Source organism: Lithobates pipiens, unplaced genomic scaffold, assembly GCF_037356315.1.
Source record: "Lithobates pipiens isolate NorthernLeopardFrog02 unplaced genomic scaffold, aLitPip1_a1.2 Scaffold_27, whole genome shotgun sequence".
Classification (NCBI taxonomy): Eukaryota; Metazoa; Chordata; class Amphibia; order Anura; family Ranidae; genus Lithobates; species Lithobates pipiens.
Genome location: NW_027507788.1, coordinates 16,677,819 through 16,703,616, shown reverse-complemented (window position 1 = coordinate 16,703,616; position 25,798 = coordinate 16,677,819). Strand labels below are relative to the sequence as shown.

The following is a 25,798-nucleotide window of genomic DNA, read 5'->3' as shown; positions in this document are numbered from 1 at the left end:
AAGAGCACATCATTCTGTTATATTTGCTATACTTTATATGGACATTCGTTGCAGCAACATATAGTGTCCATATACATGGTACATTATATCTACACATGATCTAATTGTCTGGTGAAATGTGTTTCGGTGGACTAAGTACACCGGACAATTTGATCGCGTGTACGCGGCATAACACTAATGATAGAAAAAGCACAGCAATCTGGTATATTGACTAAACTCTATATGGGCATTCATTGCAGCAGCTTATAGTACGTTATATCTAATAATATGGACACTAATGGTCCTAATGACACCAAAAAATAAATAAAAAAATGCATAAGGCCCAAACCAAACAAGTGTCAGTAAATGTGCTTTTTGCATTTGATGAATTGAGAAATTGAGGATTTATTTTTCCTAACTGACATAATGGGAAGTGTTCTCAAAAAGGGGTCTTGCTCTATGCGGTGAAAGTTTTAAATCACGTTTCAGTTTAATTTCTCATGAATATGAGAATAGAGGGGGGGCATTTCAAAGTTTCTTTAATCTTCAGATTAAGCATGCCGAGGAATAGAATCCGGAAATTTAATTATGATAATCTGTTCCAAAAGGGCCACTCCCACACTCACTTAAAAAAAGCTGTTTTCCAGCAGACTCGGTCAGTTCTCCTCGTCTCCAACCCAGAGATACAACCACCTCTCATGATGACATCTCTTCTCCAATTTCTTTGTGTTCTCTCGGCTTTGGTAGCATCTGGTAAGTGCTTATTAATCTTTAAGAAATACTTTGCAAATGTCTTTAAAAGAATACATCTTTTTTCTTTCAAAGAATATTTGCCCTTCTACAGATGCAACTAAGAAACGTATAACATTATCTAACGTGATTAAGTCAATATTAGAAGAGCGGAGTTCTCCGCAGGAAGGTTCCTGGACATTGGTCCTTTAAAGCACCCCAGAACCTAGAACTTGGAAATCCCATATGCAATTTTCTACATTTATCTCCAGATTAAAAGCCCTGGGGTATTGAATTATACAGTATAAATCCATATAAAGTTTTGGTAAGACTTTGCAAGGGCTTCATAATACATGTTATATCCAAATACAGACTTATACACTGAGCTCCTCAGATTCAGTAGATCCCCCCAGGATATTTAGGAGAACAAAGTCATCGCTTTCCGTCGGAATGAACTCTGATGGAATTTTCGACTGAGTTTTCTCTATAGGAACTGGTTGCAGTGGAAAGATTTGATATCGATAGGTTTAGATATTTCTAAAGTCCGTCAAATTTTTCGACAGAAAAGGTCCGATGAAGCCCACACGCGATTCCGTCTGAACTTTGCTGTCAAAGTCCGGTCGTCTGTACACGGCATTAGGGAATGCTTTCAGCTTGTTGCCACTGATTTACCAATTTAGACATTTAGGCTTGATGCATCTTTAGACCCATTTCACACCAAGGGCATTTTGCAGGTGCTATAGTGTGCAATCCACCCTAAAAAAGCTGCACCATTGTGTGTAATGTGAAAGCCCCGAGTGCTTTCACACTACAGTGGTGCGCTGGCAGGACGTCAAGGAAAAGTCCTGCCAGCAGCTTCTTTGGAGCGGTGCAGGAGCAGTGTGTTTACCGCTCCTCCACCGCTGCTCCCCATTGAAATCAATGGGGCAGCGCTGTAATACCGCTGGCAAAACGCCACTATTGCGGCATATTACCGAAGGTTTTAACCCTTTCTCGGCCGCTAGCAGGGGGTAAAAGCGTCCCGCTAGTGGCCGAAATGCACCGCAAATCCGGCGGTAAAACGCCGCTAAATATAGAGGCGTTTTACCGCCCACGCTATGAGCGGTGTGGTGTGAAAGGGGTCTTAGTGCTTTTTGCATTTTGCAGATTTACTCTACAGAACGTGTTCCATAAGAAACCATGTTAAATGGGTTGTAGTGCAAATCTGCAAAATGAAAAAAGCACTAAAAATGCCATAGGTGTTTACCAGATTGCTGGTATAGCCAGTCATTTTTTTTTATTTTTATTAAAATGTAATTTATAGCCACATTTTTTACACTTTGGATGGAGTAGAGAAGGGCTTGGAATCCACCATATTTCTATTGCTGTCTGTGTCCCCCACTGGGGTGATCCACCTTCTCTTTGTACCCTGCGAGGATTGTTTCCAGTGTAGGGAGTGATGAGAAATCCAAAATGTTAGCCCTTGTACACACGGTAGGAGATTCCGACAACCAAATCCGTCTGAGTAATTCCGACGGATTAATTCCGGAAGAGGTCCGGAAGTGATGTTGCATACACACGCTCGGACTAAGTTGTCGGAAAATCCGATTGTACATAACGTGATGACGTTATTTAGTTACGACGGGACTACGTTCAGGCTAGTAGCCAATAGCTTTGGTCTAGGAATTTGATCTGAGCATGCGTGGCACTTTGTCCGTCGGAGTAGGCTACACATGATCGGAGTATGTCCGATCGGAGCATTATGTCGGAAAATTTTACTGGCAAGTTGGAAAAGTTGGTCCGTCAGATATTCAGATGGAAACAGTCCGATGGAGACAACACACAGTCGGAATATCCGACAAAACGGTCCGATAGGACACATTCCGTCGGACTCTCCGACCGTGTGTACAAGGGCTTATAGTTGTAGCTTGGTCAGGATCTTCCAATGGAGACACCTGTTATGATGACTCTCCAGATCCATTGGGCTGCCCTCAGGGTATGCTGATATATCTGGTCCAATTCTATGCTGAACGCCACCCTGATATTATTATAAACTATTGTTTAAGCCCTGAAGAGGGCGGATACCTGAAACTTGCCCTGAAAATGCTTTGGTTGTATTTGATTATTCTAAACTTGAAATATTTAAAGCGGAACTAAACCCATCCATCAGAGGAGGACTGACAACTCATGGGGCCCCCCTAGCAATAGATTATGGGGCCACACAGTATACACACACATACAGTATACACACACAGACACACAATATACACACACAGTATACACACACAGAATACACATGCCCACACTGAAAAGGTACTGGAGAGGCGGGGCAGCTATAATCTTGGGATTTAAAAAAAAAAAAACACTGATTTTTACATACTGTCCCTGTTGTTTTTTTTTTGAGGCTGCCAACCCTGATGGGGCCCCTTAGTGGCATGGGGCCCTCGGGCACTTAATTTTATGTTTTAGTCACTATTATAATGTGAGTTTTTGCACCTGAAGGTAATTTTCCACCACCCTTGTTAAGTCCATGTCGTTATGGACCTTGCTTTGTGCACCGGTGCGCAGTCATGTTAAAACTAGAAAGGGCCTTCCCCAAATTGTTCCCACAAAGTTTGGAGCGTTAAATTGTCCAGAATGTCTGGGTATGCTGACGCCTTAATGCCCCGTACACACGACCGGACTTTTCAACATCAAAAGTCTGACGGAATGATTCCGGCAGACTATTCGATCGTGTGTGGGCTGCAACGGACTTTTGATTCACAAAAGTCTGACAGACTTTAGAAATGGAACATGCTTCAAATTTTTCCGCCAGAACTCCGCCGGACCCAGAAATCCGCTCGTGTGTGTGCTAGTCTGACGGACTAAAACCGACGCTAGGGCAGCTATTGGCTACTGGCTATGAACTTCCTTATTCTAGTCCAGTCGTACGTCATCACGTTCGAATCCGTCGGACTTTGGTGTGTTTGTGTGTGGCCAAGTCCGTTCATTCGGAAAGTCCGTCAGAACTCCGTCAGAACTCCGTCGAAAGTTACCCCTCCACCAAATGATTTGGACCAAGCAAGGTCCATAAAGACACGGATGAGCGAGTTTGGGGTGGAGGAACTTGACTGGCCTGCACCGAGTCCTTACCTCAACACCATAGAAGAACAACTTTGGAATGAATTCGAGCGGAGACTGCGAGGCAGGCCTTCTTGTCCAACATCAGTGCCTGACCTCACAAATACCCTTCTGGAATAATGGTCAAACATTCCCATAGACACACTCCTAAACCTTGTGGACGGCCTTCCCAGAAGCGTTGAAGCTGTTATAGCTGCAAAGGGTGGGCCAACTCAATATTGGACCCTACGGACTAAGACTGGGAGGCCATTAAAGTTCATGTGTGTGTAATGCAGTGTTTCTCAACTCCAGTCCTCAAAGCACCCCAACAGGTCATGTTTTCAGGATTTCCCTCAGATGAAACAACTGGGGTAATTACTAAGACAGTGAAACTGATCAAATCACCTGTACAAAATAATGGAAAGCTTGAAAACATGACCTGTTGGGGCGCCTTGAGGACTGGAGTTGAGAAACACTATGATGCCACAGGCTGGGCATGCCTATGGGCATGCTGTGTGTCTACACAGTGTCCAGTAACTTCGCCCCCCCCACTCTCAGGAAGAAGAGATGCATGGTCACAAAACAGTATGCCTGGATTTGGTACTTTGTTCAGCCACCACACCCCCTGACCAATCACAGCCTGTCTCTTAAACACGCCCCTCTGCTCAAGCACAGCTTGCTTCTTAAACACGCCCCCCCCCCCCCCCCCCCACGTGCGCTCAAGCACAGCATGTCTCTTACCTCAGGCTGGACAGACTATGGAATACATGCATGCTGTGTGTCTGCACAGTGTCCAGTAACACCATCCCCCACTCTCTGCAAGAAGAGATGCATGGTCACATGACAGAGCTTTTTAACCTTGTAAAAAAGGTGAAAAATATCATTTCTGAAACTAAGCAACAGTTATGGCACCTGCATAGTCAAAATTGTAATAAAAGTATCTATAATATTCGATATTCAAAACTATCTTAAGGTGTTTTTTCATTTTTTTTTTTTTTTTTTATATATATGGTTGAAGTTTGCCTTTAAATACTCATCTTGAACATTCTCCAACAGACAAACACCAGATCAGACAACATGTTTCCAGTTTAGGCAAGATCCTAACGGGGACAAAGCCATTTTTGAGTATCATAGAGATCATCAAATACTGGAATATGAAAAAGAAAAACTGAATAAGAATGGAAGATTGGTTCTGCCTATGTGTGATCAGAGCCTGGGGCGTCGAAGCACTCAGTGCAAGCTTCTGCCAACGGCCGTTCTGGGACTACACCCAACAGAAAGTTGGCTTCCTCCTCCAAAGCATTCCTGTAGCTTTGTATCACCTTTTTAAAATCACATCTAATCCCAGGAACAATTATTTGCAAATTAGAGGTTGTGGCTGTGTTTCATCCAGAGGCGGACTGATCACTGGGCCACTCGGGCACTGCCCGAGGGCCCCATGCCACTAGGGGGCCCCATCAGGGTTGCCAGTCTCAGTAAACAAGGGACAGTATGTAAAAAATTTTTTTTTTTACATCTGTCTCTGAAATGTTCCTTACCGACATCCTTTTGGTCTAAAAATCCCGAGATTATAGCTGCCCCACCTCTCCAGTACCTTCTCAGCCAATAGAAACATGCCTGTGTATACTGTGTGATTGTATACTGTGCGGGTGTGTGTTTGTGTCTAATGTGTGGCCCCATAATCTCTGATTGCCTGGGGGCCCCATAATCTCCTATTGCCCGGGGGCCCCATGAGTTGTCAGTCCGCCCCTGGTTTCATCCTATCCCTCAACCCAAGGGTTGCCTATCATTATTTGGTTCTACCCACTAGAGTTGCCTCCTCATCCCTTTAAACCCGAACACATATGAATTACACGGGTTCTGTGGCTGATTAAGGTGGTAATTAAACCCACTTGGTGCCTTTATCTGCACTAAATTAGCCTCAGAACCCGTGTAGTTCATATGTGTTCAGGTTTAAAGGGATGAGGTGGCAACTCTACTACCCACTCAATCCTCTACATCTCTGTGGAGCCAGGAGACCAAACAACTGAGCGCAGCGGGCATCCCATAAACTAAAGCCAGAGCCAACGTGGCCATCAACAAAGCAAAAAATCCATTTACATTGGCATATATCTCCTTGGTCTAATACAGTGCAAATCACTGGCCATAACCAATCTACTCGTTGGCAGCAATTGCACATTGTAATGGAGGTGATAAGTGGGCAGGGTCAACTGTAATCAAGAGCCAATGGATGACTCGACCACTTGAAGGCCAGGCCTTTTCTGTAACTTTTTGTTTAACGGATTAAATCAGTATTTTCTGTTAGAAAATTACCTTATTTATTGGCGTATAACACGCACTTTTCTCCCCTTAAAATCAGCGGAAAATCGCGGGTGCGTGTTATACGGCGATCCCCACTGTCTGCAAGGCAAGAGGAGCGCCGCCAACATTGACCGAGCCGAGTGTACTGTGGGCTCGGCTCCGCTCGCAGTCATGCCCAGTCCCGCCACCTAGCCTTTACTCCCCCCCCCTCCGTGGACCGGTGTTGTGTCCATCATAGGAGCCGGACCAAGGGGCGGGACGGAGGCGTGACTGCGAGTGGAGCTGTGTAGCAAAGTACACAGCACATTTGGCTCGGCTTGGTCTATGTCGGCGGCGCTCCTCTTGCCCTCAGAGACAGGGGTGAGCTGAGAGGAGCCGAATATCTCGGCGGTGGCGGCGCTAAATTTAAAAACCAAACATGCTGCAATTTTGGGCAAGGCTGCAGATGGACACTCGGAAAGGCTGCATTGATGGGCATTTAAAATGTACGTTTTTTTTTTTTCCCTTAGCCCTTGTACACACGGTCGGAGATTCCGACAACCAAATCTGTCGGATTTTGTCCGTCGGATTTTGGCTGACGGATTTTGTCTGAAACTGTTGCATACACACGGTTGGACAAAGTTGTCTGAAAATCCGACGTGATGACGTTATTTCATTATGACGGGACTACATTCAGGCTAGTAGCCAATAGCTTTGGGGTAGGAATTTGATCTGAGCATGCGTGACACTTTGTCCAATCGGAATTCTCTACACATGATCGGAGTATGTCCGATAGGAGCATTTTGTTGGAAAATTTTAATAACAAGTTGGAAAACTTGGTCCGTCGGATACAGGTGGGGGAGCCAGTGTGACAAGTGGGGGACCAGTGTGACAGGTGGGGGGGCCGGAGTCACAGGAGACAGGTGGGGGACAGTGTGACAGGTGGGGATCCAGTGTGACAGGTGGGGGGCTAGTGTGACAGGTGGGGTACCAGTGTCACATGAGACAGGTGGGGGGCCAGTGTCACATGAGACAGGTGGGGTGGCCAGTGTGACAGGTGGGGGAGACAGTGTGACAGGTGGGGGAGACAGTGTGACAGGTGGGTGGCCAGTGTGAAAGGTGGGGGGCCAGTGTGAAAGGGGACAGGTGGGGGGGCCAGTGTCACAGGAGACAGGTGGGGGGCCAGTGTCACAGGAGACAGGTGGGGGGGCCAGTGTCACAGAACACAGGTGGGGGGCCAGTGTTACAGGAGACAGGTGGGGGCCAGTGTGACAGGTGGGGGGCCAGTGTCACAGGAGACAGGTGGGGGGCCAGTGTGACAAGTGGGGGGCCAGTGTCACAGGATATAGGTGGGGGGCAGTGTCACAGGAGACAGGTGGGGGGGCCAGTGTCACAGGAGACAGGTGGGGGGGCCAGTGTGACAGGTGGGGGGCCAGTGTCACATGATATAGGTGGGGGGGCAGTGTCACAGGAGACAGGTGGGGGGGCCAGCATCACAGGAGACAGGTGGGGGGGCCAGTGTGACAGGTGGGGGGGCCAGTGTGACAGGTGGGGGGCCAGTGTCTGGTATACCTTACATGAGAAGTACAAATGCAAGAAGCAGCATGTTTCCTTGTGATATCCATGGGATGTCTCTCCCGTGAGCACAGTTCACTTCTTCAGTGTCAGTGTATACAATGGAGAGGGGAGGGACCTCTGACCCAAGCATGTATCGGCAAGAGTGTACAAGCAGAGCAACAAACTTGTGCACTGAATCTGGTGGCTGTCAGAGGCCCCTCCCCTCTCCATTGTATACACTGACACTCAAGATGTGAACTGTGCTTGCTGGAGGGACATCTCGCGGACACAGGGGCGGATCCAAAGTCTAGTTTCGGGAGGGGCACTGCCAGAAAATATATATATATATTTTTTTGCGGCCAATTTATCGGGGAAATGGCTGGTGTTGGCACTTCAATCATCCCGGCACCATGGTTGTTATGGTATCAGGATGATTGAAGCGCATTATTTCTATTATTACATTCTTATATGAAATGAAATAGTTCAACTCACCATAATGAAGAATCAGTGGGAGCCCTGAGTGTGTCACTTGCCACCGTTGCCTGTCACCAGACGTGGATTGTCACTTGTCACGTCACCTGCCATAAGTTGCAAACTATCACTTGCCACATCTCCTATCACTCGTTGCCGATTGCCACTTGCTGCTAAGGAGGGGATTGTCTCTTGTTGTGTCCCACAGTCAGGCAGCAGAGAGATGATGTAATCTCTCTACTACCCGCGGCTGCCTGCACAGTGAGGGCGGAACTGCAGGGCGGGCGGTGAGTGAGAGATGATGTCATCTCTCTGCTCCCACGCCTGCTGGATCGCTGATTGGCCAACCACCCTCTCACCCACCATGCTGCCCGTCCCACCTGCTCTCGCCTGCCCAGCCACCCGCTCTCTCACCCGCCCACTGAGCTGCTCAGCTGCCCAGCCTGCCCATGGAACCACCCACTCTTTCACCCGCATCTAATTTCTCGGGGGAGGGGGGGCAATTGCCACGTTGCCCTCCCTGTATCCGCCCCTGCATGGACATCACAGAGCTACTGATTGCCCCCTCCCGCCCGGGAGGTGCTGGGTCTTGGGCCCCCCCACACTGGCGGAATGCCAGGGCCCAATCGCAAGTGCAACTGTTGTGACCCTGGTAATTCCGCCACTGGTTTGTGCTCTCTTGGCATTTCATGGCCTCCAAAACTGCGTGAGGTAGTGAGAAGTGAAATCAAAAATTCACGCCCTTAGAAATCCTGAATGCGGTGCTTGGTTTTCTGGGCCCCATACGCGGCTAGGCTCCCAAAAAGTCCCACACATGTGATATCCCCGTACTCAGGAGAAGAAGCAGAATATATTTTGGCATGTAATTCCACATATAACCATGACATGTGTCAGCAATATATAATTTAAATGGCAACTTTGTGTACATTTTTATATATTTTTGTCATTTTTTTTTCAATCACTTGTGACAAAAAAAAAAAAAATATTCAATGGGCTCAACAAGAAATGAGATAGGCAGTCATAAAATTCAGCCACATGTCTTAGGTAAAAAAAAAAATTCAATAAGCGTATATTGATTGGTTTGTGCAAAAAATGTTATAGCGTCTACAAACTATGGTAAATTTTCTGGAATTTACGCAGCTTTTCGTTTATTAAACAAATGCTGCGTAAATTCCAGAAAATGTACCTGTAACAACACTGAAATGTACCTGTAACGACACGTTTAGGACATTCCCTTCCCGAACACCAAGGCAGCTATCAAACACTCCAATCAGCCGAACGAGAAACCCATACAAATAATTCTCCCCCCAAGTACGAGACGAGGCTCTGTGTTGAGGGTCAAGCAGGAATGACTCTTTATTGAAAGGAATTCAGGTCTTATATATCGTAAAAGAGGAGGTGCATGCTCATTTTACTCTGAAAATACACCTGTGACCAGAAACCTAATTAACATGAGATAATTAACTAATCCCTTTAAGCAGCCTGGTCATTGTTATGATAAATCAGGATTTCACTACAGGTCAGACCTGTTGTCACCGAGCTTCACACAGAAGATGATACATTATCATAAGATAATTTAAACACAGGACATTCTCAAAATAGCAGGAGCTCCACTAGGAGTCGGCCTGTCTTCTACATTGTACAGAGGTCAATGTGATCAGCTCTTTCAATTAACATGTTGAGTTCAGAATCAAACCAAGAATAGTCTTTACATATATCCTGGGAGATATTGTGGATAAATATTACTGTCCCATTTGAAGTAATCCAAGATATATTTTCTCAGTCACCCTGTGCCCAAAAGTGACTCCCGTCACAGTACCCTAGTTTATAGACGCTATAACTTTTGCGCAAGCCAATCAATATACGCTTATTGATTTATTTATTTATTTATTTACCTAAGACATGTGGCTGAATACATTTTGGCCTGAAAGTATGACTAAAATTGAGTTTATTGTTTTGTTTTGTTTTTTTAAATAAAAATGTAGAAAAATATAATTTTTTTAATTTTTTTATATCGCTAAAAATCCCAGAGGTGATCAAATACCACCAAAAGAAAGCTCTATTTGTGGGGGGGAAAAATGGACAAAAAATTTTGTTTGGGTACAGCATTGCATGACCGCACAATTATCAGTTATAGCAGCGCAGTGCCAAATTGTAAAAAAAAAAAAGGTGCTCTGGTCATTAAGGGGGCAAATCCTTGCGGACCTTAACCACTTGCCGCCCGCCCTATTACAAATAGATGGCGGCAAAGTGGTTTCATAATCCTAACCGGACGTCATATGACGTGATCAGGATTATGAGCCGCTGCGCGCCCCCGGGGGCGCGCATCGCGGCGATCGTTGTTGCGGGGTGTCAGTCTGACACCCGGCAACTACGATCTCGGTAAAGAGTCTCTGACGGAGACTCTTTACCACGTGATCAGCCGTGTCCAATCACGGCTGATCACAGTGTAAATGGGAAGAGCCGGTGATCGGCTTTTCCTCACTCGCGTCTGTCAGACGCGAGTAGAGGAGAGCCGATCGGCTGCTCCTCTGACAGGGGGGGTCTGTGCTGATGGATTATCAGCACAGCCCCCCCGAGGATGCCCACACTGGACCACCAGGGACGCCACCAGACCACCAGGGATGCCCAGCAGAGGTAATCCTCCCTAGACCACCAGGGATGCCAGTCAGGCACAATGGATGCCAATCAGTGCCCCTAATGGATGGCAATCAGTGCCCACAATGGGCATCACTGATTGGCATGCATTATTGTTTGGCACTGATTGGCATCCATTAGTACAGTATAACACCTGTGTTGCTAATGAGTGCCCACCTGTGCTGCTAATGAGTGCCCACCTGTGCCGCTAATGAGTGCCCACCCTTGCCACCTATCAGTGCCCACCTGTGCCGCCTATCAGTGCCCACCCATGCCCATCTGTGCCGCCTACCAATGCCCATCTGTGCCGCCTACCCATGCCCATCTGTGCCGCCCATCCATGCCAATCCGTGCCAGCTATCAGTGCCAATTTGTGCCACCTATCAGTGTCCATCCGTGTCGCCCATCCGTGTCGCCTATCCGTGTCGCCTATCAGTGTCGCCTATCAGTGTCGCCTATCAGTGCCGCCTATCAGTGTCCATCAATGCCACCTCATCAGTGCCACGTCATTGGTGCCCATCAGTGCCGCCTTATCAGTGCCCATCAGTGTAGCCCCATCAGTGCCCATCCGTGAAGGAGAAAACGTACTTATTTACAAAGTTTTGAAACTGAAACAAAAAAAAACATTTTTTTTTCAAAATTTTCGGTATTTTTTTATTTGTAGCACAAAAAATAAAAACCGCAAATGTTACCGGCCTCAAAATGTGAATTAAGAGAGCCGATGATTGTAGACGCGATGAGATAAGGTGATCAGCTTGGCGTGGACTGCAAAGAATCACACAAACAGCATGAGATATGACCACTGACTTTATGGCTGGAAGTAGTTTAATTTTTACATAACAATACATCTTTTACATTTTTATAGTCACATGTTTATAAACATTAACAATATATATAATACCGATTTTAACTAAAGTATTTTAAAACGTAGTTACAACAATGAACATTACTAAATTTAATAACATATATATCCCTGTTATTCAGTGTTATAGATAATTATCTTTATCTCTCTGGTACACTTTAAGTGTGCAATAATCATACTAGCAATGCATTGCTTTAATACAAATATTTTCATGGTAGTACTCTTTTTTAACCACTAGATGGTGCACATTGCATGTCTGTATGATGCAATACATAAGCTTTACATACAATAGGTTTTTTTCTATATTAAATAACAGAAAACATGTGCTTCTATAAATCTATGCAATTTTCAATAAATCAGGTTTAAATATACCTATTTAGAAAGGTTTAGTGTTTATCATAGACATTTGTTCTGACTAATGCAGTATTTTCATGTTCTTATGCACTTTTCACTTGTTTCTGACACATGCTGTTCTAAACTTCTAATTACAGCAAAACTATAGCATAAAATCTTCTGAGACTTTTTATGCATCTGCTCAAAATGTTTAGGAATCTTTCTATGACAGGTTAATACAGATTAGGAACAATTTAGAGTACATACCTGCAAAGAATCACACAAACAGAATGAGATATGACCACTGACTTTATGGCTGGAAGTAGTTTAATTTCCAGTCACATGGTGTGTGGCCTTATATAGACTCTGTTTGTGTACCTTCTCTGCCATCTACTGGTTATTAATAGAATAGAAGGGGGATGTTTAGAAATATAAAAAAAAAATGAATATGTACTTTGCTTTGGGGTGTCTGTTTTGTGACCATATAAACCCCAGTCCGTCACACAGAGGTGATCAAATACCACCAAAAGAAAGCTCTATTTGTGGGAAAAAAATGATAAAAATTTCATTTGGGTACAGTGTAGCATGACCGCGCAATTGTCATTCAAAGTGCAACAGCGCTGAAAGCTCAAAATTGGTCTGGGCAGGAAGGTGTTTAAGTGCCCTGTATTGAAGTGGTTAAGTGGTTAACAAACACATGGTTTCAGGAAATTCATTTTAGTGCAAACACAACTTTTTGGTCAAATGTAAGGACTGCTATCAATGATGCTCATTCCGTACTGGTTTTTCTTTCTCTCTTTAGGGTACGCGCTCTCTTGTACAGAGTGTGTTTCTCCATTGGACTCGTGTACCGGCCCCAGTGTGACTTGTCCTTCTGGCTCTGTGTGTGGAGCTGTATACACACAAAGCTGGGCTTTCGGTAAGTTATTCAATAAAAATGCTGTGTGTATTTGATGTCAGAGTTTCATAATCATCACTTCAGGTTGTGTTACCGAGATATCCATCTTCAAAGTGCTGATGTATATGTACAGGAGGCGGTCGGCAAGTGAACCTTTTTTTTTTTTTGATTAATTCTCCTTTAAGGAGGTGTGGCAGGGGGTGTGTCCTATGCCTACATAGGTTTGCTAGTAGGTGCCCCTCCTTCCCATCTCAAAATGTTGGGGTGGTATGCAAATACCAGTCTTCTGCCCCGTACACACGGTCGGATTTTCCTACGTAAAATGTTCGGTAGGACCATGTTGTAGGCTCCATCACACATTTTTCCATCGGAAATTTTGTCACACAAAATTTGAAATCTGGATCTCAAATTTTCCGACAACAAGATCCGTTGTCGGAAATTCCGATCGTGTGTACACAATTCCGACGCACAAAGTTCCACACATGTTCGGAATCAAGCAGAAGAGCCGCACTGGCTATTGAACTTAATTTTTCTCGGCTCGTCGTACGTGTTGTACGTCAAAGCGTTCTTGACATTCGGAACTTCCGACAAGATTTGTGTGACTGCGCGTATGCAAGACAAGTTTGAGCCACCATCCTTTGGAAAAAAAAAACATGGATTTTGTTGTCGGAATGTGCGATCGTGTGTACAGGGCATAAATCTGCCATTGGGCTTTGTTGGGCTTCTGGTGTGCCCCCCCACCTTTAAGGAGAAATGTGCTGCGTCCAGCCATGCCTACTCTTATCTATTGCTATATATCCTCTAACATGGAGGCCTTCAAACATTATGGTTGGGACCGCACTATACAGGAAGACCTTAAAGTGGTTGTAAACCCTTAGAAACCACTTTGACCTACAGGTAAGGCTTACCTGTAGGTCCAAGCAATATCTCCTAAACCTATATGGTTTAGGAGATATTTGCCCGAAAACGGGCACCGCTGTCTACGGCGCATGTGCTGTTGACAGTGGCGCGCAGGCGCACTGAGCGCGGCATTTCCAAGAATGGAGCTGCCGCGCGTGTCGACTCCCGTGTGCATGCGCGGGAGTGACGTCATCGCGGCTTCGCCGAATGACAGTGGCGGAGCTGCGAGACGCCACCAGCAAGATGGATGCGGCGGACTACAGGGGACAGCGGCGACTTCGCTGGCTCCTGTGTCAGGTAAGTGACACATAATGGGCTACTATGCGATGCATAGTAGTCCATTATGCTTTACCTTTGCAGGGAATGAAAGAGGAAGTAAACCCATCAGGGTTTACTTCCTCTTTAACGAGACAGTGCAGCCTTTGCATATATTTGTAAATGTTGTGCAAATAAAACCTCAATTTTAATGCAAAGAATTGACAGTTTAGTTTGCTTTGATTTATTTTAATTTTTTTGGAGGGGGGGGGGGGGGGGGTTAAGTGTTCTGGGAAACTTTTGTTTTGTTTGTTAAAAGATTGCTATAAATTGAGATGGTTGCCATTTTGGTTTCACATTACAGTGTCCATAGGTGTGCGCAGGAGGTGTGCCATGTTTGCCTGGGCACACCCTAATCTCTACTGGCATTGCTGATTACCCCTACTGCCTGGGCTCCCCCCCCCCTCGTGTTGACCCCCCTCCCTACCCCACAGTGCTGCTGGCTTCTCTCTTGTTTCAGGGTAAGGGGCTAGGAATTATGTAATTTTCCGGCCCCTTTCTTTTCTAAATGTACACTGTGAACACACTCACTCACTATGTACATTCATAACTCTCATAACATTCATAACATTCATGAAGCATAGTAAACTGCCCCCATACAAAAAAGCACCCCCCCCCCCATGCTGAGGGCATGTGGCCTGGTATGGTTCGGGGAGGCTTGCTCCTCCCCCTTTACTGACCTGCCAGGCTGCATGCCCAGATAAAGGTCTGGTATGGATTTGGGGGGGCATGCTGTTTTTTTTTTCTTATCTGGCTGGGGTTCCCCTTCAAATCATACCACTCTCAAAGGGCCAAACATGTTATACTTACCTCCTATGTGCAGTTGGTTTTGCACAGAGCAGCCCAGATCCCCCTCTTCTCGGGTCACTCTTTGCTGCTCCTAGTCCTTCACTCCTATTGAGTGCCCCCACAGCCAGTAGCTTCGTATGGGGGGGGGGGCACCCTAACCAAGCCAGAGCTCTGTGTATCCATTCAGACACGGAGCCCCGACCCGGTCCTGCCCCCTCTCTCCCCTAATTGGCTGACTGACTTTGATTGACAGCCAATGGCACCGCTGCTGTGTCTCAGCGAATCAGGAGGAGTGTACTGGATGGCTTAGACATTCGTGGACATTGCTGGAGAGAGATGGGGCTCAGGTAAGTAATTAGAGGGGGTGCTGGGGGGGGGGGGCTTCTACACAGAAAAGTTTTTTTTTATCTCAATGCATAGAATGATTTAAGGTAAAAAACCCTTCTGCCTTTACAACTCCTTTAAGGGGACCCAGTGAGCACTACATTTAAAGGAATTTACCATTTTTAATTGCATAATTAAAATCACTGTTCCTGAAAAACGGTTGTTTAAAAATAAATAAATATATATATATATATATATATATATATATATATATATATATATATATATATATATATATATATATATATATATATATATATTTTTTTTTTATTACTTGTATTAATACATGTCCTCCGGGGCAGTACCCGGGCCCCCATACCCCCTTTTATGGGCAATTACTTCCAAATAAGCCTTCAAAATGGGCTCTTTTGATTTTTCCTGTTCGGCTTTCATAGACTTCAATGGGGTTCGCCGTTCGGGTTAGAACTATTCCCCTGTTCGGGAGTTCTGCTGTGAACCAAACAGGGGGGTGTTTAGCCCATGTTTAATATACAGTGTGTGTGTGTGTGTGTGTATATGTATATGCAGGGCCGCTGATAGAAATCATGGGGCCCCGTACAGCCTACCTGACGGGGCCCCCTTCAGCTCCACCCTGGCCCCGCCCCTGTTCCCTCCTTCAGCCCCACCCATTGCCCCTCCCCAGACCCCGCCTTGAAACAAAGTGTAGGTTTGTCTACAAGTGATATTTGTTTTTCTCTAGCCAGTTATAGGTTTGATTATCCAAAATAAATACTGTTTTCAGATGAGAACAGACCTCTTTAATATCTATATGTAATACAAACCATTAATGAATAAATAAAATGGTATTTTGGAGAGTCTTGGCAGGGTGTTTAATTGCAGAGTCTTGGCAGGGTGTTTATTGCAGAGTCTTGGCAGCAGCGGCGGATCCAGGGGGGGGGCAACGGGGCAGCGATGGGGTGGGATGGCGTCAAGGCTGGGCTGATCAGTGGCTTTTTTTTTTTTACCTTGAATTTACTTTGCTGTACAGGTTGCCCGGGCCCCCCTGCTGGTCAGGCCCGGTACAGCAGGGCCAGTTGTACTGGCCTATCAGTGGCCCTGTGTATATGTGTGTGTATATATATACACCAGGGGCGGACTGACCATTCAGCCACTCGGGCACTGCCCGAGGGCCCCGGGCCACTAGGGGGCCCCATCAGGGTTGCCAGCCTCAGTAAAACCAGGGACAGTATGTGAAAATCTGTGTTTTTTTTATTTACAGCTGCCTCTGAAATGTTCCTTACCGACATCCTTGGTCTATCTGTGTATACTGTGTGTACATGTATGTGTAACCTGTGTGATTGTATACTGTGTGTGTGTGTTTTGTATACTGTGTGGCCCCATAATCTCTGATTGCCTGGGGGCCCCATAATCTCTTATTGCCCGGGGGCCCCATGAGTTGTCAGTCCACCCCTGATATACACATATATATATATATGTATATATACATACATATACACATATACACATATACACATACATACAGTATCTCTACCTGTCAACATACCTGCTGTGTGGAGCCCCGTGATTTCTAACAGTAGCCCTGATCTTAAGGCTCACATCAGTTTTCTGTCCATTTTCATTTAATCCGATCCATCGGACGGATGGCGATCGTATCACCGTACATCTGTTTTGAGCATCTTTTTTTGGATCGGATGGCAGGCGGCCTGAAAAACGGACAGGACGACTGATTGTGTGAAAGGGCCTGAAAGGACTCCTAAGTCGTTGTTTATTTTTGTTTCAGAGAATGATGTTTTTTTTACTTGTAGGTATCCTTGCTTCAAAATCATACGTGATGTCATGTACACCGCAGAACCAGTGTGACAAGAGCGGAAGTATGAGCCTTCCCCACGGTGTGAGAATGAAGATAGGTATATCGTGTTGTGAAACTGATGGATGCACCCCGACTTTTCCTTCCTGTAAGTGACTATCTGCTGTTTTCCTACACATGGGTAAATGCACATATAAGGCTATTTTTACTTGCCATTTGTACTCCTGTCCATCCAGTTCTGAGATTTACACAGCTCTTCCACATGTATGTATAAATCCCCCATCTCCCAGTGCAAGTCCCCCCCCCCCAAAAAAAAAAACCCTCCTAGCACGAATCCTCTCCCTCTTAAATTTCCCCTACCTGCACAAATCCTTTCCCCCCACTCCAAATTCCACCCTTCCAACACAAATCCCCCTCCCCCCAACCCCTATCCTAGCAAAGAGCCTCCCCACAAATTTCCCCTCCTAACACAACCCCCCCCCACACACACACACACCATCCCTATTAGCACAAATCACCTCCCCCCCAAAAAAATATTTTACCTCTACCATATTACTTTTATAGCACAAATCCCCCCTCCTAGCACATATTCTCTTTCCCATACCCCTCCCAACACAACCCCCCCCTCCCCCGCCATCACCACTACTAGCACACCACCCCTTCTCGACACAACTACCCCCCCAATCTCCTTTTGGTGCCCCCCACCCCATATGATACCATAGCACCCAGGGAAGCATCCTTCCTGCCCATCCCTTGTCCTCACCTCCTGCCCCTATCCTCCTTCCCCTATTCTGCCCTCCTAGCACTAATATTCTCCCCCCCCCCCCCGAATAACCACTTCTAGTGCACCTCCCCAAATTTGCCCTCCTAGAACAACCTTTACCCCCTGCCCCTCCACAAATTCCCCTTCTCGACACAAATAACCTCCCTTCACATGATACCACAGCACCCAGGGCAGCATTTCTCCTGCCCACCCCTTGTCCTCACCTCCTGCCCCTAGCCACAAGTATCGATATTTCAGGAACTGTGCAATTGAAGTCCATTTTTAGTTGACCATGGTACCATTTACTTTGACCTCTGAGAAGGTTATTGTGGGAGTTTTCCATGAGTGAAGTATTGTTTGGTCACCCCAGGGCTTTTTTTTTAGCAGGAACTAAGGGGAACTCAGTTCCACCACCTCTGGCTCAGGTCTTCTGCTCCCTGCTCACCACTATCACTTGGTAACTGTTAAGATCCACAGGTGGTGAGTCTGACTTAGTGGAAGGGAACCGCTCTTACGGCTCTGGTTCTGGCCTCTCTGGAATGGGAACAGGGAGACCGGAGCACAGCGGGGTAGGAGAGTCCAGCCAGGTGCAGCAGCAGCAGGTACCGGATAGGAGAGAATCCTCAGGAGCAGGAGCTGGCAGTGGCAGGCAGGCCGCTGGGAGGACACTGCAGGCAGGATGGCGGGTTCTTCTGGATGCAGGGTACAGATGCAGGAACAAGCAGGAACTGGCAGAGGTGTCAGGTACAGGCAGGGGTTCGGCAGCAGGTAGACAGTCCAAGAGAGGTCAAACAAGCCGGGGTCAGAGCAGGAGAGGTCAGCAGAGTCAGACGGAGCCAGGTCAGATATCAGGTAGGTAGCAGATGAATCACAGGTTTCTTCAGGCACAAGCTGCAGACGAACAGCACAGAATGACTGCAGCTGCTCCTTTAAAAAGGGCCACTGGCACCAATAGCGCTAACGCGCACTCGTGCGAGCGTAAGCCACGCGCACATCCGAACGTCGTGCACACGCTCGTGCTGGGGGGCGCGCGTGCCCACGACGACCCGCGGGACGAACGCGCGTGCGCGAACGGACACCCGATCGTGCAGAACGGGCGGATTCCTGACATTGCCCCCCCACAAGGGGCAACCTCCGGGTGCCCCTAACGACTCTCTTCTCAGGGTGTGCAGTAAAAAAGGCCTGAATCAATCTATCTGCATGTAAGTTGGCAGCAGGTTCCCAGGAGTTATTCTCTGGACCATAACCCTTCCATTTAATTAAAAACTGACCTTGTCCATGACGTCTTCTAAAATCCAGAATGGCCTCCACCTCGTATTCCTCATTGCCGTCGATCAACACTGGGTCAGGAGGGCCTGTTCCTCTACCGGGAAAAGGATCAGGTACGGCCGGCTTAAGCAGAGCTACATGGAAGACCGGGTGAATTTTCATGGAAACAGGCAAAGACAGTTCATAGGAAACTTCATTGATCCTCCTTTTAACTGGAAACGGACCCAGAAATTTGGGTGCCAACTTTTTAGAAGGGCAGGCTAATTTTAAATTAGAAGTAGAAAGCCATACCTGGTCCCCGACTTGAAGAATCAGTTCTCCCCTTCTTCCTCGATCGAAATTCCTCTTGCTATCTGCCTGAGCCTTGGCCATGGTCTCTTGGAGGATTTGGTTGTTCCGCTGCAGAAAGGATACGGTGTCCTGTACCGCTGGAACGTGGGATTCTGAAAGAATATCAGGGAGAAAGGACAGGTTAAAACCAAAATTAGCGAAAAACGGGGATTGGCCGGTGGTAGCATGGCTGGCATTGTTATAGGCGAACTCCGCCAAAGGTAAGAGGGAGACCCAATCGTCCTGGACAAAGGATGAGAAGCACCTAATGTATTGTTCAAGGGTTTGATTGGTGCGTTCCGTCTGTCCGTTGGTCTGCGGGTGGTAGGCGGAGGACAGGGCCAATTCTATTCTTAGGGCTTCACATAAGGCTCTCCAGAAACGAGAGGTGAATTGCACCCCTCTATCGGAAACAATATTGGAAGGTACCCCGTGAAGCCTGACTATCTCCTTGATGAAGATATGAGCCATTTCCGATGCGGTGGGTGTTCCTTTCAAGGGTAGGAAATGGGCCATTTTAGACAAACGGTCACAGATCACGAAGATGGCTGTACAGTTCTCAGAAGGGGGAAGTTCCACAATGAAGTCCATCGTGATCATCCGCCAGGGGCGGTCGGGCACGGGAAGTGGTTTCAGCAGACCCCAGGCCCGGTTCCTGGGGACCTTGTTCCGGCTGCACACAGGGCAGGAATTCACATACTTTTTGCAGTATTCCCTCATGCCAGGCCACCAGAAGGAGCGCTGTACCAGCTCCAGGGTCTTGCGGACACCGAAATGCCCGGCGAGGGGGTGATCGTGGAGGAGACTCAAGACCTTTATTCGGACGTTCTCCGGGACAAAGATTAGATCGTCCTTCCAAAGCAGACCTTCTCTGGAAATAAGCGTAACTCCTGGAGGACTGGAGGACTCGAGGGAAGCACTCTTTAACAGAGACAGGAGGTCTGGCTGGACGAGCAGAAAGGCGTTGGCTGGGAGGATGGTATCCGGGGGTGCGATGTCCTTGGGACTATCGAACATGCGGGAAAGCGCATCTGGCTTTATGTTTCTCGAACCGGGGCGGTAGGTAAGATGAAAGCTGAACCGGGAGAAGAAGAGGGCCCAACGGGCCTGCCGAGGTTTCAGACGTTTGGCGGTACGGAGATACTCAAGGTTCTTATGGTCTGTGTAGATAAGTATGGGGTGTACCGCCCCTTCCAGTAGGTATCTCCACTCCTCCAATGCAGATTTGATGGCGAGTAGCTCTCGGTCCCCCACATCATAATTTCTCTCGGCCGGAGAAAGTTTACGGGAAAAGAACCCCACGGGGTACATCAGGTCATCTTTACCTTGACGTTGGGATACCACCGCCCCTACTGCTACCTCAGAAGCATCCACCTCCAGGATAAAGGGTCTTGACGGATCCGGGTGCCTGAGAATGGGAGCAGAGGTGAACAGACTCTTGAGTCTCTGGAAGGCGGCCTGCGCTTCGGGTCCCCAATGAAAGCGTGAATTCTGTTTGGTGAGCTGAGTGATGGGAGCGATGATGGCCGAGAACCCCTTTATGAATCTCCTATAAAAGTTAGCGAAACCCACAAAGCGCTGGATTCCCTTCTTATCGGTGGGAGCTGGCCATTCGAGCACAGCAGAGACCTTTTGCGGGTCCATTTTGATGCCTGCTGGAGAGATTTCTAGGCCGAGAAATTGGATACACTGCTGCTCAAATTTACATTTCTCGGCCTTAGCGTAAAGTCCGTGTTGCCGGAGCCGGAGCAACACTCTGCTGACATGCCCACGATGTTGTTCTAGGGACCCAGAAAAGATGAGAATATCGTCCAGGTACACAATGACGAAGATGTCCAGAAAGTCTCGGAAAACATCATTAATCAGGTGCTGGAAAGTGGCCGGGGCATTGCAAAGTCCAAAGGGCATTACTAAGTACTCGTAATGCCCAAAACGAGTCCGAAACGCAGTTTTCCACTCGTCACCTGCTCGTATTCTGACCAGATTGTAAGCTCCCCGCAAGTCCAACTTGGTAAAGATAGAGGCTGATCTTAATTTTTGAAAAAGCTCCGGAATTAGTGGTAAGGGGTAACGGTTCTTAATCGTGATCCGATTTAACTCCCGGTAGTCCACACAGGGCCGAAGGGTCTGATCCTTTTTTGTAACAAAGAATATTCCGGCACCGGCAGGAGATGTGGAATGACGGATGAACCCCTTCTTAAGGTTTTCGGTGATGTAGACCTTGAGGGCCTCCTGCTCTTTTTCGGACAAGGGGAAGACGCGTCCGAATGGAATCTCTGCCCCAGGAAGGAGCTCAATGGGGCAATCGTAGGGGCGATGTGGGGGAAGAGAATCGGCCCCCCGTTTACTGAAAACATCCAGAAACTCTTGGTAGGGTTCTGGAACTAACTGACACAAGTCCTGGTCTGGATCCAGACAGAGGAGTGTTCTGGGTTGTACCGGAGCTCCGGGCAAACAGTGATCCTGGCAGTAAGAGGAGAGGAACCTCACTTCCCCGGAAGACCAGTCGATGGAGGGGTTATGTGCCTGAAGCCACGGAATTCCCAAGATCACAGGGAAAAGTGGTGATGAGATAACGTCCAGGGTTAGTAGTTCAGTATGTTGGCAGGAAGTGGTAGTGGGTAGCGGAAGAGTCTCCTGGGTAACTCGGCCAGACTTAATTTGCGAACCATCAGCCAGGAAGATGGAAAGTTCATGGGGTTTCTTCCGAAGGGGGATGGAGTGCAGACTGGTAAATGCAGCATCGATGAAGCAGCCGCAGGCCCCTGAATCAAGGATAGCGCTGACGTGAATCATTCTTCCCTGCAGCTGGAATGAGAGCAGAAGAGCGACATGGAACGAGTTGGAAGGCAGGGTTACAGGGTTGTGAGATACAGAAGAAAGGCACTTACGTGTCTTAACAGGGCAGTTGATCACGTAATGTCCTGGGCCACCGCTCTTCAGGTGACAGAGTAGGCCGGAGTAGCCCGAGCTGCATGGGTTCTTCAGATGCTTGGGCGGCACTGGCAGGTCTCCCTTGAGAGGATGGTATGAAGAAGGGTGCTGAAGAAGGGGTCCTGGCGGACATCCAAGCTGGTCTTTGGGATTGGGTGGAGCGTTCCGCCCTACGCTCACGGAGCCTCCTATCAATCCGAATGGCCGAAGTGATTAAATCCTCCAAGGAATCCGGGGTTCCAACACGGGCCAACTCATCTTTAAGGCCCTCGGACAGGCCCAAGCGGAACTGGTGTCTCAGGGCCGACTCGTTCCACTGGGTATCTGCGCTCCAGTGTCTAAAGTCTGATACATAGTCCTCTGCCGACCTCCGGCCTTGCTGGAGCGCAGTTAATGCAGATTCTGCGGTAGCGGACCGCTGGGGGTCCTCGTAGAGCTGGGCCATTCCCTCAAGAAAGGTAGCAAGGGTCTGGGTGAGAGGACTGTCATTCTCCAAGAGGTGATGGGCCCAGGACTGGGGCTCTCCTTGCAGAAGGGAGATAACGAATCCTACTTTAGTAGCCTCCAGAGAAAAAGTCCTAGGCTGTAGAGCGAAGTAAAGTTGACAGGCGTTACGGAAGGCCCGGAACTTGGAGCGATCCCCAGAAAACCTCTCAGGAATGGGGACCCTAGGCTCAGGTGGGAGCGTCATCACGGTTGGTGGAATGGCAGGCTGAACAGGAGGAGGCTGAGGAGCGGTGATAGGAGGACCGGAGGTAGATAGCTGTTGCACACGTTCCTCCAGCCTGGAGTAACCATCTTGAAGGGACTTCACTGCTTGAGTCAGGGCCGCAAGATGCGAGCAGATCTCCTTCATAGCGGAGGCCCCTTCCGCAGACTCAGACATTAGGGCTGTTCGTACTGTTAAGATCCACAGGTGGTGAGTCTGACTTAGTGGAAGGGAACCGCTCTTACGGCTCTGGTTCTGGCCTCTCTGGAATGGGAACAGGGAGACCGGAGCACAGCGGGGTAGGAGAGTCCAGCCAGGTGCAGCAGCAGCAGGTACCGGATAGGAGAGAATCCTCAGGAGCAGGAGCTGGCAGTGGCAGGCAGGCCGCTGGGAGGACACTGCAGGCAGGATGGCGGGTTCTTCTGGATGCAGGGTACAGATGCAGGAACAAGCAGGAACTGGCAGAGGTGTCAGGTACAGGCAGGGGTTCGGCAGCAGGTAGACAGTCCAAGAGAGGTCAAACAAGCCGGGGTCAGAGCAGGAGAGGTCAGCAGAGTCAGACGGAGCCAGGTCAGATATCAGGTAGGTAGCAGATGAATCACAGGTTTCTTCAGGCACAAGCTGCAGACGAACAGCACAGAATGACTGCAGCTGCTCCTTTAAAAAGGGCCACTGGCGCCAATAGCGCTAACGCGCACTCGTGCGTGCGTAAGCCGCGCGCACATCCGAACGTCGTGCACACGCTCGTGCTGGGGGGCACGCGTGCCCACGACGACCCGCGGGACGAACGCGCGTGCGCGAACGGACACCCGATCGTGCAGAACGGGCGGATTCCTGACAGTAACACTGAAGTCCAGCTTCTGCATTTGCAAGTGATATCTTGTGTCCTAGTAGCTCCCACAGGTCAGATCTCACTGAGTGCTGGACAGGGACAAGGGAGATACGGAACAGGTGCCCGGGTTTCAGTGCAGTCATGGGCAGGAGAGGGTGCATGGTAGGCTGCACCCTCTGCGGTCTCCATTGTTTCCCTGGTGACCAGTTGTTGATGCTCCCGCTGCATAATCTCCCTTGCAAGTGACTATAGTATAGTATAGTATGCTGGGAGGTACTACAGCCAGATAGGTGCTTCAGCTTAATATTGCAACAAAGGCAAGACAAATGAAAGATGGTGGAGCTTTTAAGCAGGGGGGAGAAGATGGCGGCAGTGGAGGGAGGGGGTTGTATGCAGAGGGAAGAGCTACTATTTGATGCCATTTGGTAGGTTTGTGAGTGTGGTGGGCATGGTTGAGTTGTCTACTGACTATGGACCCTGGCTTTTAAAGGGGGCTCTAGTCTTTGAGAGGTGTGTGCCTGGGGGACCTTTGGAGTGGTTTTGCTTTGGATTTGGGTCCATGTCTCCCCGAAAAAACACTCAGACTCTGGGAACCTAGAACCTGGATACAGATTTGGGGCCTCTGTGCCCAAACCAGCAACGACTACTTCACCCCCCCGCCATACTCAAAATAGATGTTACTATAATCAGCTCAAAACAACCTAATGCCGGTGTCTCCTGCTGTTATGTGTAATCTGTTTATTAAACTGGTTCTAATGACAGAAGTTTTTTTATTTTTTATTTTATCATAATGTATTCTATGCATTAAGATTAAAACACCTTTTGTGTGTCCCTCCTGATTGACTGAGACACAGCAGCGGCCCCATTAGCTCCAACTTCTGTCAATCAAAGTCAGTTAGCCAATGAGGAGATAGAGGAGATGGGGGGCGAACCAAGGCTCGACTCAAGGGCCCCCATAGCAAGCTGCCTGCTTTTGGAGGGCTCCCGGCAGAAGGAAGAATCCAGGAGAGCCGGCGAGGGACCCGAGAAGAGGAAGATCCAGGCTGCTCTGTGCAAAACAACTGCACAGAGCAGGTAAGTATAACATGTTTGTTATTTTTAAAGAAAAAAACAAACAAAACAAGACTTTAGTATCACTTTAAAGCGTCTTTCACCTCATTTTTTAACTCCCCATTGTGTGCCTCCTAAGTGTGGATCCCCATTGTTAATTAAGTTGCCTATTGTTTCTGTCTGCTAATCCTCTTGGAGATGTGACTAGCATTGTGTCCACTTTACTTAGTTACCGAACCATTGTGGAATGTTTATGTGTTTATGAAAAGGAGGAGTAACAGAGTGGGACTTTAAATGAGGCACGCAGTCAGTACGGATAGTTAATAATTGGCATTTATTATGTGCCGGATTTGAACAATGATACATGAACCTGATTATTATCATAGTATTTGGTCTATATACATACATATAAAGCATAAATAACACATATCCATAGGGAAGAATTATGGGTATAACACCTCTAACTTCTCATAATTACAAAATACATGATCAGAATAAAAGTTATCAAAAACACATGATCGATTTAAACACAGTAGATACAAAATCTCGACGCGTTTCATAGAATTTTATCCATTCCCTTCATCAGGAGAAAACATGTGTATATCTGTAATAGAAAAAAGTATAATATACTGTATAAGGAATTCTTAAATATCTGTCCCAAGAAAACAGAACAGACCCGAAGGGGGGGGGGGGATATCCCCCATTTGAGATGATTTACTCACAAGATCGCTCTGTATAGAAAGAGCAAAGCAGCATGCTGGAAACCCCATTTGGAAGGGGCATCTTCCCCGGGAGCTGTGGTTGTGAGGACCGTATGCATTACCCATGTAAGACATCACCAAAGGAAACATAATCCCCAGCACGACAGTCTCCAGAAAATGACAGGGGATGTGTTGTATGATTGTCTTGAAGGACTGCCAAATATAAGGGA

At 47.5% G+C, this 25,798-nt stretch overlaps 1 protein-coding gene across 1 annotated transcript in view; it reads left to right on the top strand.

Annotated features, from left to right (window-relative positions):
* Positions 1-618: 618 nt before the first annotated feature.
* Positions 619-25,798, top strand: part of LOC143933583 (phospholipase A2 inhibitor and Ly6/PLAUR domain-containing protein-like) — a 34,598-nt gene continuing 9,418 nt past the window's right edge. Inside the window, exons 1-3 of the mRNA XM_077456530.1 lie at positions 619-732; positions 12,729-12,845; positions 16,979-17,128. Coding sequence (XP_077312656.1) covers positions 678-732; positions 12,729-12,845; positions 16,979-17,128 — 322 coding nt within the window. The 5' untranslated portion in view covers positions 619-677. The remainder of the gene's footprint in view (positions 733-12,728; positions 12,846-16,978; positions 17,129-25,798) is intronic.